The 12,615-nt window shown below is 41.8% G+C and overlaps 1 protein-coding gene across 2 annotated transcripts; it reads right to left on the bottom strand.

Moving 5' to 3' along the window:
- Positions 1-329: 329 nt before the first annotated feature.
- Positions 330-12,432, bottom strand: LOC113584559 (metal transporter CNNM4). 2 transcript variants are annotated; one of them, XM_035535953.1, is made up of 7 exons: positions 10,979-12,432; positions 9,261-9,404; positions 9,035-9,169; positions 8,760-8,929; positions 6,828-6,924; positions 4,087-4,262; positions 330-3,535 (listed from the first exon to the last, which is right to left on the bottom strand). In XM_035535953.1, the coding sequence occupies exons 1-7, from the start codon at positions 12,360-12,362 to the stop codon at positions 3,182-3,184; spliced, it is 2,460 nt and encodes an 819-aa protein (XP_035391846.1). In that variant the 5' UTR covers positions 12,363-12,432; the 3' UTR covers positions 330-3,181. The 2 variants fall into 2 exon arrangements, with proteins under 2 accessions (XP_035391846.1, XP_026877358.2); XM_027021557.2 differs by having other exon boundaries at positions 4,087-4,265.
- Positions 12,433-12,615: the final 183 nt, after the last annotated feature.

A 12,615-nucleotide genomic window follows, 5' to 3' on the forward strand; every position in this document is an offset into this window, starting at 1 on the left:
ACATACGATGTAATTGGGCTAAATGGCTGAACAGAACTTGACATATTTATTTAGGAAAAATTAACGCAAGACTTGACGTCCTTTAGAGAATTTACAGCCAAACATTGGTAACTAAATTAATAGAATTACGATATAAATCGAAACCGTAGTTTATTTACAAAGCAAAGTGGCAAAGGTGTATAAGCAAATACAGGGGAACAGTTCTTATAGAGAAATAGAGTTAAAATTTTATTGCAATCTTTATCCGAATTCCTCCCCACGAGAGATTTTATATATATATATATATATATATATATATATATATATATATATATAAACAAACTGTGTACACATTGCTTTTAGAACCATCAAAGAGGTACAGTACATTTGGTCATTACATTCTCTTTCCCATTAAAGACAGACCCACCATGTCATGTATTAATAATGAATCACTTGAAAATCCATGCCTGGGCAACAGTGAACATGTAGGGAGGAAAAAAAAAACCTGGAAGTTACACAACTATAATGGATTTTTCCCACAAAAGACAAAAAAAATTTCATAACAATGGAAAACAAGTTTTTGCTATGGCAAATAGACAGAGAGTACATAGAAGACAAGCACGTTCTGAAAAATAATGGGGTAGGTTGGTGGTCAAAAGATCTATGCTGGTTTGGAAGGCAAAGACCTCAAATGCTTCATGAGACGCATGACCACACTCACAGTAAATCTTGCACCATGGAAAATGAACCCACTGCCTACAGCACATGTTCTTGACCTTTAACCTTCACAAATCACAAAACTGAGGAAGCCTCACTGGGAGAGGAAAAAAAAATCTTGTAACTCAACCAGGAGTGAAAATGTCACTAACATGGAATTGTAAAAAAAAAAAAGTAAAAAACAAAAACAAAAAAATGCTTTAACTCGACTGGGAGTGAAAATGTCAAAAAAAGGCCATGAACATTAAAGGCAGATTACTGGACTGGACTTCAAGGAATTTAATTAGTTCTTAGCTCCCTCCATAGTTTAAACCCAGTCAGCAAGCAAGATTATTGCAATGAAAGAGATACAGGCAGATCAAAAGGAAAAAGGCTTTGGCCATTATAATAATCAATGAAATGTGACATGATAACTCTGGACATGTTAAACAATAATTATGGTCAAAAATTGCATGGTCATGAAAACTATGGTTTTTATCTTCCATATATTGTGGTTTAAAATGCAATGGATACTTCATTATTGCATACATGCAATGTCAACTGAGGTAAAATCCACTGTTTGTGCAAAACCAATATGCAAAATCCCTGTAACAACTAATTCTAGTCTATTGCTTTTCTTTTCAGCCCTCTCAAAAAAGGCCACAACACATTTATAAATAATTCAAAAGCTATATAAACACTGGACAAGTGTCCACTTTACAATGTTCAACATATAAAAAAACAACATATTGATCACCATAAAATTTGTTAAGTTAAGCAAGCAACTGACCAACTCCTCTTTCAATCTGGCCATCTCACTAGCCAGCAGGGTAGGAATTGAACTATGGGACCATTACATATATGAGAGCATTACAACTTTTACACATGTGTCAAACTAGTGACCTACTGTGAGAGAATACTGCTGACTGACAAGGATCAGAATATTTTCCCCTTACGTTAACCTTTGATCATTAGGTAATGCAATTAAAGCGTCGTTTAAACTTTTAAGTGAGATCTAATGTGAAGAACTAGCAATGCTACCACAGGGTTTCCTCATGCTGGTACATGGGGATGGGGACCTACGTTGGGGACCTACGTATGGCCTGTTTACTACCCGTTGCTGTTGTATGACAGTATGTGATTAAAGTGGTGGAATGGTCTCCATCATTAACATTCATACAACATCAAGTTGGTGACTGTTTTTGTCTTTAGATCAGCAAGAATTTTTTTTTTTCCCCCATTGTCCTAAGGAGCTTTTCTTTGGTGTGTGAGGGAAAAAGTACAGTACACTCAATGTACAGTTTGGTTTCTGTTCACAGTGGATCTTGTCTCAGCACCAGTAAAGCTACAGTCCATTTTAAGGTCTGGAATGGATTCTTGGTATTCCATTTCATTACTCCCAACCATTCTCACACTTCCACACAAAGGTCTGTAACTGAGAAACACAAACATTCATTTAAAGAAGTGCTGGTACCTAGTGCTGGACAGTCTGGACAGATCACAGGCTCTCAAATAAACAAAATATCACAACTGAGTCCAAACAAAACTAATACAATCATACATACACAAATTATTTAGGAAAAAATAAATATAATTTTTCATGTATTTGTATAGCATATATTCTGTACTTAATGTCTACACGCTGTGGTTAGACCTGTTAGACCTTTTGTGCTTGTGGCTTAAAACTAATTTGACAGACCCAAACAGATGTGAACTGTACCACCTGTTTACATTATTTCACACCTTTTGTGATTGGTCTTTTAGCCATTTGCATAACTGTTAGAGAGAATCCCCCTTAGTTTAACATGTATACCATTTACAGTAGAGTACCAACTAATAAGTCAAATAACTGTGTTGTGTATTAGAACAGCGTTCCACTGCAAAAGCAGTAAATATACTGAGATTTTAAAAAGCACATGGAATTCTCTTTGAAAAGAATATGATTTGTGCTACATAGGGCCCAGTTAGTTTAACTGTAAAACAGCAGGTGTGAGTGCTCTTGGCAATAGTAGCCTATGGTTTGTGATCCTCATCACATATGTTTGTAAATCTCAAACCTGCCCCTTCCACCCCAAACTATGCTGGATATGCTTTCTAAGAGATTTTAAAAAGTGCTTATATACACTAGTGAAATATTGTTAAATCACTGATTAAAAATGCCAGAGCAAGTAGTCCAAGGCATAGGTTCTTGCTACAGAATCATCCTTCCAAAATATCTGAGACAGTAGTGTGTGTTTGCATTCCTCATGAGAGTGATGGTAGCCAAAAATAAGCAATGGCCCTCATGAGCCTGTAGTGAACGTAGTCAAAGCCTCCTAACCTCACACTGGTCATTTTTATAAACACGCTTCATCAGTCCAGTCTCCAGCAAAGTGCCACTCAGCTGGGCCTAACTGGGAAGAGGAAGGATGGAACGGTGATGACAAGCTCGTCTTTGGTCCATTGAGACGGTGATGACGTGCTCGTCTTTGGTCCATTGTTTGGAAGCTTATGTGAAGTGGCTTAGTCAGATTGTGCTCTCTGTGTGTGCATAGGTGTGGGGGATAGTGTGGATGTTGAGGTGTAGAGGCATGACTCGTTGACTGTGGGAGTTGAGGTGTGGGCTAGAGTTGCAGTTGGAGTTTGTGTAGGACAGTGGTTGGCTGGAGCGCTGGTTGGCCTTGCTGTTCCTGTCGTTGAGCAGCGAGGTTGTCTCGCAGATGCCCTCCCTAGAGGTCAAGCTCCGGCTTGCAGAGAAGGTGGGAGTGGTCATGGGCGGCAGAGGAACGGGGTCCAGATGGATGTGATTGCTTATGGGAGACTGAGGGCTACTATCCAACTTGGAGGCCAAAAGACCATTTTGGTACTGAGCACGACTGATCTGAAAAAAGAAGAAAAAACCCAAACAAACAAAAGGTTGAGTACTGGTGCATGTTTAACAAGTATGCTTGTAGTCTTACATGTAGTCCTATATTCAAAGTGTCTGAAAAACACTGAATAGCTCTTTCACATTCACCTATTTAAGGTGAATTCCAGGTCACTTGAGTATTTGAAATCATACACTCTAGTATGGTAACTAATTAAAGCAAAGTAACTGATTAAAGAAATTCTGACAAATTATTCTCTTCAACGGCAAACAAAGAGGATTAAGCAATAGAATGACCAAATTAACATTCATCTGAAGCAGAATAATCCAAACTGTTGGAGACCCTAAGTAGAAAGGCTAAATAACCCTCACCTCCATTTATCTAGTCAAGAATATGAAAAGACTTTTCTTTCTTTTTTTTTGGCCCCAATCTCTGTAGCGTTTGACCCAAACGCTTTAGATAGAAATGCTGATTTCTGTTGAACTAGTTGCGTATGGCTTTCACGCTTCCATCCAGCCTGCACAAGCTCCGCTGCTGCCATCATTTCTTTCCATGTTGCTCCTACCTTGACAAACTGCAGGTCTGTGAGGGTGCGCACGTTGAAGTCGGGGATGTACTGTGGGGGGGGGGTGCTGGTGAGCTGCAAGGTGCTGCCGTTGGTGGACACGGTGTCCACCCTCTCTGTGCAGCTGAGGGAAGCTGAGCGGTTCAGGCTGCTCTGGTGGGTCTGCGAGTGGAGGTCTGCTACGCGGGGAAGGCAGAGAAGATGTGTGGTCAGGACTAGCAACCTGCACCATCCAGCATGACGCACCATGATGGATGCAAATCATAAGCCATTGCATGGGTGCATTTTGAACACCCATATGCCTGCTTAAAACACACATTCGCACCCCCCCCCCCACCCCCACACAAACCTGCAGGCACGCCCGCACTTCATAAAATAACACGTGGAAATTTAACAAGACACATTTACATTGCCTGTTTCCATTTCATTTCGAGCACACAACTCAAAATATGAAATAAGTACACCACAGATGAACCAAGAAAACCACAAAAAAACAAAAAAAAACTAACAAAAAAAAACACGTAACATCAGTAATGTAATAGCGTGTCGATATCTGTTACACAGAATCTGTACATACTGTGTATTAATCTACAGGCTCCCCCTACAGATTAAAGTTAGTAAGTGCCTTTACCTGAATTACTATTGCAGTGTCATTTCTAACAACTATGCAGTGCCTTGTTACGACAGTGATATAGAAATCAATGACAGAAGCAATGGGAACAGACCAGACAAAAGGCAAAAAAATAAGTTCATACATAATTGACAATGTGGCCAATAACTGAAAAAAAGAACTGCACTAATTCAAGAAATGCCTGGCAGATATGACACCAAAGCTTGGGTTGTCTGGACCAGGGTTGGGTCTGTGGGCTGCGACTGAGGCTGAGTGAGCTCTCGGCAAAGGAAGTGAAATTAGGAGAAAATAAGGGGGCAGAAGTCTGGACTGCAGTTCAGTCCACTCAGAGCCAGAGTCCACGTGTCCAGCAAGTCGTGTTTTCACTTTCACCCCGACACGTCATACTTTCCTAAGTGATGTTCTCTTGCCTACATTCAAATCAATGGACCTTGGTGTGGACGAGGACCAATGAAAATTACACCTATCATTTACATATTAAACACCCCATTAACATAAATGCATAAAGAAAGCTGTGATTAGATGGTTCAAGCCTTTAACCACAGCTTCACCCCCCTGCAGAGGTTGTACATGCTGGACAAGGGCTCCTGAGTGGATGAACTGGGAAAGGCCGATGTTTTTTTTCTTTTAATTAGTTATTTCGTTAAAGACACGCCCACTCCCTAAATCCCCCGTTAATGCTACCATAGCTCCCGACATGCAGGAATTTACCTGGGAAGCGAGAGAACAGAGAAAACCTCTTAAGAGAGAGGCGTCGCCGGGGCTTGGGTGACACCATCAAGGGTGACAGAGAGGGCGTGATAGCTGGGGTGGGGCAAAGAGCGACAGCCAGAGAAGAGGAGGGGAGAGACAGAGACCATCTTTACAGTCCGCATTCGGTCCATCATGAATCACAGTCTCAATGTCGGGCCGCTTTCCCCAGTTTACTCCCTACCTTGGCTTTGACTCACCCAGTTATCGATAAACGTGTCTAATATGACCAAGTTTCTCCACACAGCAACCAATTACACAGATCAGCGCATCTTTTTGTCACTGCTTGATTACATGGTGACTCCATGGAATGTCATTTTTGTTTGTTTCATTGTAAATCTTCCAGCCACTTTTTGTTCTGTTCTTTGTGCCACAATCAACTGGTACAGGAGCCCAGCAGAGTAACTGGAATCAGTGGGACTTGAGGTGATCACACGACTGTCTTTTATGAGACGATCGCCTGACTTATATACACCTTGTTGTGACCAATCAGGAATGTATTCTCACTACAACAGTCAGATTACAAAGATCATTTATACATTACAAAGATCAGTGGCATTTTAACAATATAAAATAATGCTGGTATTCTGTGCACATAAACACATGGAGACACTCAGACAGATGCTCGGCACATGAAACACCAGAGGTTACAGTCTAAGCACAGTTCAAAATGCAGCAGCGATGTAGATGTCATACTAGATGTCAACACAGTGAAGTGTTTTCACCCTCACCTGCAACTTTGTTTACTGGGGCCACACTTCTAATGAGATATTGTACTAAGGGATTCAAAATATGAATACATATTTGAAGAGTTTATAAAAAAAAAAAAATAATAAAATAAAAAAAAAATCAAAATGAGGAAAACTATGAGGAAAAATAAAGTTTACTGCCACACCATATTAAAATGTAAAATAATAATAATATTATTATTTTACATTTGTAAAAATGGTGGTCACTGAAACAGGGATGGTGCTTGCACGGTGTTGGGAGTGTTTCCTGTCAGGCTGAAATCCTGCCCTTTCCCAGAAGTGTGAACAAATGAGCAAATCTATTTTAAAACTATTTCAGTTTATATGATTTCAGTTTATATTGGTTTAAAACACATAACAATGAGTAATCAGTCCTTATGCTTGTTTCTATTTGAAGAAGGCACATGCTCACCATGATCCAGTCCATCTGGTCTGATTACTGAATGATACTGGACCTGATTACTGAATGACACTAGCATTCATGAGCATATTTGTAGTCGGTATCTGATAAGAACATAACTACAGCTAATCAGATGAGCTACAGAAGAATCTGCTGTTTCTCTAGCAGTGTTAGACAGGAGAGATGTGAAGATGTCCATGTTAAGACTCACCCAAGGACGGAGTAGTTAATGCCATAATACCGTAGAAAGAAAAGGGGCCCGTCTCGAACTTCATGTTCTCATTTCCCGCCTCCACCTCCACTCGGCCCTGAGCGAGAGAGGAGACATAGAAAGAGTGCAAACCAAGTGTCTGCCATCACGACGATTAACTTCGGACACATGGTGCAGTCCTTTATTGTATCGGTGCTTAACCAGAACATGTCAGAACTGATGCTGTATTTTGAGGGCGATATTTGAGAACTCCTTGCAGCACGAGTGCCGTTTGCTGTTCAGAAAAAACCTGTTCATCAACTAAAAATGACGTTCAACAAACACGATCCATTGACTGTAATTTAAGCTGTGACCAAAAGACATTCAGATGTAGCCAAACAGGCAATCACGCAACACCCAAACAGATGTACAAAAACAATAAGCTATGGGCTATAGCATGCCAGCATGGGTGTGTTGTGTTCTTTTTCAGCTCTGGGTCAAAGGACAGACCACGGGAATCAGCCACTTCAGCTCCTGCTGGCTCTCGAGTTCCATGAGCTACAGGGTAAATGTAAATCTTCCTTTAGTACTGAAACCCAAAGGCCCTGTCTGCTTCTATGGTCATGTGCTCCTGCTGAATAATGCAAGGTAACAGATACTGTCACACCATCAGCAGCTGCTCACCTTGGTCATGCACACCCACCCCTGCACACCTACATACACCCATGTACACCCATTGATATGTGTGCACACCTGTGCACACCGGTGGACACCCATGCTCACTCACACATGCACAAATAAAAGCTCCATTACATGGGTCTAATTTCACAGACACTGCCAGCAAATCAGACCCAGGACTAACAGAGATGAACTCTTCACTCTCAAGGAATTCCCAACTTCAAAAGGAATGAGCCTATCCACAAAAAATGAAAAACAAAAACAAAACATTTGTTTACTTGTACCAATATTCAAATTACCTATCCTTTTATACATTTCCTTGAATCACGCAACAGCATAAAAATGTGCATTTCATTGTTGTTATAAGTGAGCAGGTTGTACAGCCTGTGGCATTGGTAGTGTCATAAAGTGCTGAGTGGGGCTCTCTTCAGTGGCGAAGCCCACTTTAGTGTGCGCTTTCTGGGTGCGCTCGGTGTGACATGACTGGTAATCCCAATCCCTGACCGTCATAACCGTAGCCCAATTCAACTCCCTACGGAGGGCATAGTGCGTCTAGGTCTAAGGAGGCAAGGCCCCCCCCATTTGTCCGCCTTCAGCTGAAGGGAGGTGCAACAATGATTTGGTCTCACGGCTGTGAATTTGGTAAGCAACATGTTCCTTCAAACTTTAGCATGAAAAAGCAGGGCCTGTGAATCTGCCTTGCACCTCTACCACCTGTGGCCATCATCATAAAATAAAGCCACTGAAAGTATGAAGAGAGTGTGTGTGTGTGTGTGTGTGTGTGTGTGTGTGTGTGTGTGTGTGTGTGTGTGTGTGTGTAGGGGAGGGGGGTGGAATTAGTACCCAGGTTCAAAGTCAGTGAATGGCAGCCTGTGGGCCACACTTGTTCAGCCTACAACAGGGTTGCAGCTGCTGCCTCGCCCCTCACTGTGTAACATGAGCCCAGATGATGCCACAGGGCACAGAGCTGGAGGACATCCATAAGCCATCACCAGCGAATGGCCAAGACTTAAACACACACCTAAAAGATTGTTCTTGTCACTGTGACAGAGTTTATGCCTAGATGCAGCACCTATTGAATCCAATGTTCATTTGACAGTTCAGTTAACATACAATGGGATATAGCCTAAGTTAATCACAGAGTTATTCCAGTATTGTTTCATATTTGCAATTTACTGTTGTCGCTATAGCAAAATCCCACTGTATGGAATCTGGTTTGGTGAAGCTCAGGTAAATAACTTAATCAATCAATAATCAATCACAACCGTCACTTACCTGTAAGATGAGGATGAAATAGTCGATCGGCTTGCTGCGCTGGTAAATATAGTGATGTTGTGAGTGCTTATTGCTCTCGTTGAACTTGATCTCCTGGATGACGTCCGGATGCTTAAGGATCCGTAACAAGACCTTGTCGGAGATCTGGAGTGGACCGAAGAGGCTTACCTCTAAAGAGATAGATCCAGATCAAGATCCTCTCCACACCCAGACAACGGTTCTCCAAACATTCCCTACAAAGCACTTAGGGAAGGTCGAGCTACAGGGGAACATACCAGTGGCCAGGAACCGATGCGCAGCCAAGAGGAGCTGTGGCGAGATCTTAACCTTGGATTCACTTTCTTGTTTAAAGGCTGAGAAGTCCCTCTTATTCTTATTAGGGTCTACCTTCTTCCTGTGGCGGTTATCAGCTGATATAAAAAGAAAATTGACAAAACATTTTGTGAGAAACATTGTCACCGACTGGTGAATATTAGACAAATTGCTTTCAGGTCAACTCACTGTACAGGTCTGACTCGTCCAGGATCTCTGACTTTATGATCTCCTCGATGACGTCCTCCAGTGTGACCAGTCCCAGCACCTCATAGAAAGGGTCTCCTTCACCTTCATTATTCACTCTCTGCACTATGGCCAGGTGAGATTTACCTGTGGTGGAGAATGCCAGAATTAAACAGTTTGTATGTCCCATTTGCAAGATGCGAAGATTTTCATACCTCAAGTCAATGAAGAGATTTCTTGTCTGAGTACTGCATTTCAAACAAAAGTGGTTTCTAAAGTTAATCTCTGCTGAACGTTTAATCTGTTGTGACAGAATGATACTGTGGAGCTCAGATGGCTTCACCTATGGCAATAAATGTTAAAACCTGGTGTTGTGTCACAGTTAGAAAAATACATCATTATTGGAGTAAAAAGTGAAATGTGTGAAAGAGGATCTGGATGTGTGGTAGGTGACCTAATGTCCTCCAAAGTCATAGGGAGCCTGTGTGTTAATGTGTCGTGGGTTGTTCCACAGCTTGCACGGTAACACACTTCACAGCATGTCAGGTGATAAGCAGCACAGTGACAGATTTCAGTACATGCGAATATAGAACAATGTCTGACTCTGGTGTTTCAGTGGCTGCCGAATGAGGTCATATTCCAGAGGGTCTTCACATTATACTTTGATAAATTTGCAGCAAAATATCCCACTCAGAGTTTATCAAACAGATTCAGTTAGCATATCTTATATGTGTCCAAACTTTATTACGGTTAGTGTGCATCTATTGTGTATTCTGCCCATGTTGTCAGCAGAAATGTTTTTGATTAATGTAGTGTTGGAAAGCATTCGATGAGCTGTCGATGGCCTTTGCAGTTCTGCAGTGGTCAGAAACCCCCCCCCATAGCAGATGCATCAGTCAGCCCGTCATCTCAAAACATGGATCACAGGGACCTAAAAAAACTAGGCTATCAACACAGAGCAATGCGATTATTGCTGGGTGATATTATCTAACTGTTATCTACTTTCAATATGGATTTAGTCTGATGTAGATATATGTAACACTACTGAACGAATTACTTTTTCAGAAATATTGTTTTTGCTCATCGTCACTAAATATTTTAACAAAAATATATATTAAGGTGTGCCCACAACATCATTTATAATAATATGTAGGATATATCAAACATCTGCTAGGGTAAGACCATTTGTTTTAGACTTAGCTATTTATAATTAGACATACAGTTTGTGTTCATAGTAAGATTTATCTATACTGTAAGGTTTATATATAGATACACTAACACACACCATCACTATGCCATTATGTGATTCATCATAAGGGACATAAATTACTACCGAAAGAAAAGATGGTGTGTGGTTACGAATGACAGCAGATTAGGAAGTCAAGTTGGTGAAACTAAAGACTGTCAACGTGATGTACCTTAATAACCAGCAGAAATTTGACATCAGTCACATCTACATTTTCAATAATTAATGTGACTGTCTGAGGCACAGCAAAATACAGTGAAAGAGAAAACATATGGTTATTGACTGAGCTCTACATGTGTGCAGAACTATGGATTCCAAAATCAATATGAGCACAAAAGGGCAGTGTACAAGTGGTCTCATTATGATTTCTGCTATTCTGACAGTCAAGACAGGTCAATTCATTATTTTCAGTCATGTTGGTACCTGGCATTCAGTCTTTAAATGTGCTACACTGGCACTAGTCAGCATAACTAACCTTTTTTGAACTCCTCCAACATGGCGTCCAGCTTGGTGTCGTAGAAGACAAAGTGGACAGGATGGTTGTAAAACTTGGTGACAGTTTTAAGCGTTGTGCAGTCATCTGGATCAACAAAGGCCAAATCCTTCACATACAGAATGTCCACGATGTTGGAGCGCTCGTCTTCATAGACAGGGATGCGCGTGTAGCCGCTCTCCATGATCTCCGTCATCGTGTTGAAATCCAGCACTGCATCCGACTTGATCATGAAGCAGTTGTTAAGGGGGGTCATCACATCCTCCACTGTCTTGGTCCTCAGCTCCAAGGCCCCCTGGATCATGTTCAGTTCCTCCTTCACCAAGTCATTGTACGGTTCAGTCACCTTCAACATCTCCACCAGCTTCTCCCTGTTGTAAACAGTGCCAATTTCCTGTCCCAGCAAACAGTCAAGCAGCTTGCTAATCGGAAAAGACAACGGGAATGTGAGGAGCATAAAGCATTTGGTTAACAGGATCGTATTTGCACCAACTGCCAAACCATGGCGAGAGCAGAGTGCCTGTGGTATGATTTCACCAAAGATCACTATGCCAACAGTGGATACTACCACAGCACCCAAACCGGAGCCGATCAAATCGTCCAGAAGGATGGTAAGTGTAGTATTTACCAGCACATTCCCCAGCAGCAAGGAACAAAGCAGGTAGTTCCCTTTATTACGAATGGGCTCGATCTTTCGAGCATACCTCTTCTCCTTATCAGTGCCGCAACTTTGCACAATACGAAGCTCCATTGGGTCTAGTGCCATTAGCCCTAGGTTAAGTCCACTAAATATGCCTGACAGAACAAGGAGGCAAGAAACCAGAATGATCTGAAGCCACAGAGGCAAAATTGACATTTTCTCCTCAACAACTCTTAACATGCAATCGTCATCCGACAACATGTACCAGTTCCCTTCCGGACTCTTAACGCATAAGCAATACTGCCTCTGCCGCTCAGTCTTACGGAGCGTCTTAACGTTTACACTCAACACACCAGACGTACCGCGACTGCTGACATTCATATGGCTATTTATGCTAATGTCTTTGGTAAAATCAACACAGGTCCTGTTTATTACTGCATGTCGGTCCAAGGAGTCATCCTCATTCGCATGGTCGGTGAACCTGATCTGAGCCGAGGAGTCCGAGGTCAGCTGTAGCCCGTAAAACCTGAGCTGGACACTACTCCCCTCCGTTACCTCAATCATCCCCACATCTGTGGTAGTGGCTGCTTTACTGCTTTTCTCCAGCCTCATGCCCAGTATCGGAATTCCAACGACACTCGCTGCTTCCGTTCGAGCACCGAAAGATGTCCAAAGAAAAACGGTTAACGTGAGAACACATCCCTGTCCGCGCCAGTCTGTCGCCATGTTTATGAGCTGTGAGTGACGTCACACGCTTAGCTCCCTGCACCGCCCTCATCAGAACGCAACGCCCACTAACGCGCACAGGTAATCTCTCTCTCTCTCTCTCTCTCTCTCTCTCTCTCTCTCTCTCTCTCTCTCTCTCTCTCTCTATATATATATATATATATATATATATATATATATATAGCTCCAGAAAAAAATGAGACCACTCCAATTTTTCTTAAATCAGCATCTCCACAGCAGCCATTCCATTCAA

Source organism: Electrophorus electricus, chromosome 17, assembly GCF_013358815.1.
Source record: "Electrophorus electricus isolate fEleEle1 chromosome 17, fEleEle1.pri, whole genome shotgun sequence".
NCBI classification, from domain to species: Eukaryota; Metazoa; Chordata; class Actinopteri; order Gymnotiformes; family Gymnotidae; genus Electrophorus; species Electrophorus electricus.

Excerpts from the sequence above, each read along its gene's own strand:
- LOC113584559 (XM_027021557.2), bottom strand. The coding sequence starts at position 12,362 with ATGGCGACAGACTGGCGCGGACAGGGATGTGTTCTCACGTTAACCGTT. Across the intron at positions 9,170-9,260 it reads GGACGAGTCAGACCTGTACA|CTGATAACCGCCACAGGAAG; the intron begins GTGAGTTGACCT and ends TTTTTATATCAG. Across the intron at positions 8,930-9,034 it reads GCATCGGTTCCTGGCCACTG|AGGTAAGCCTCTTCGGTCCA; the intron begins GTATGTTCCCCT and ends CTATCTCTTTAG.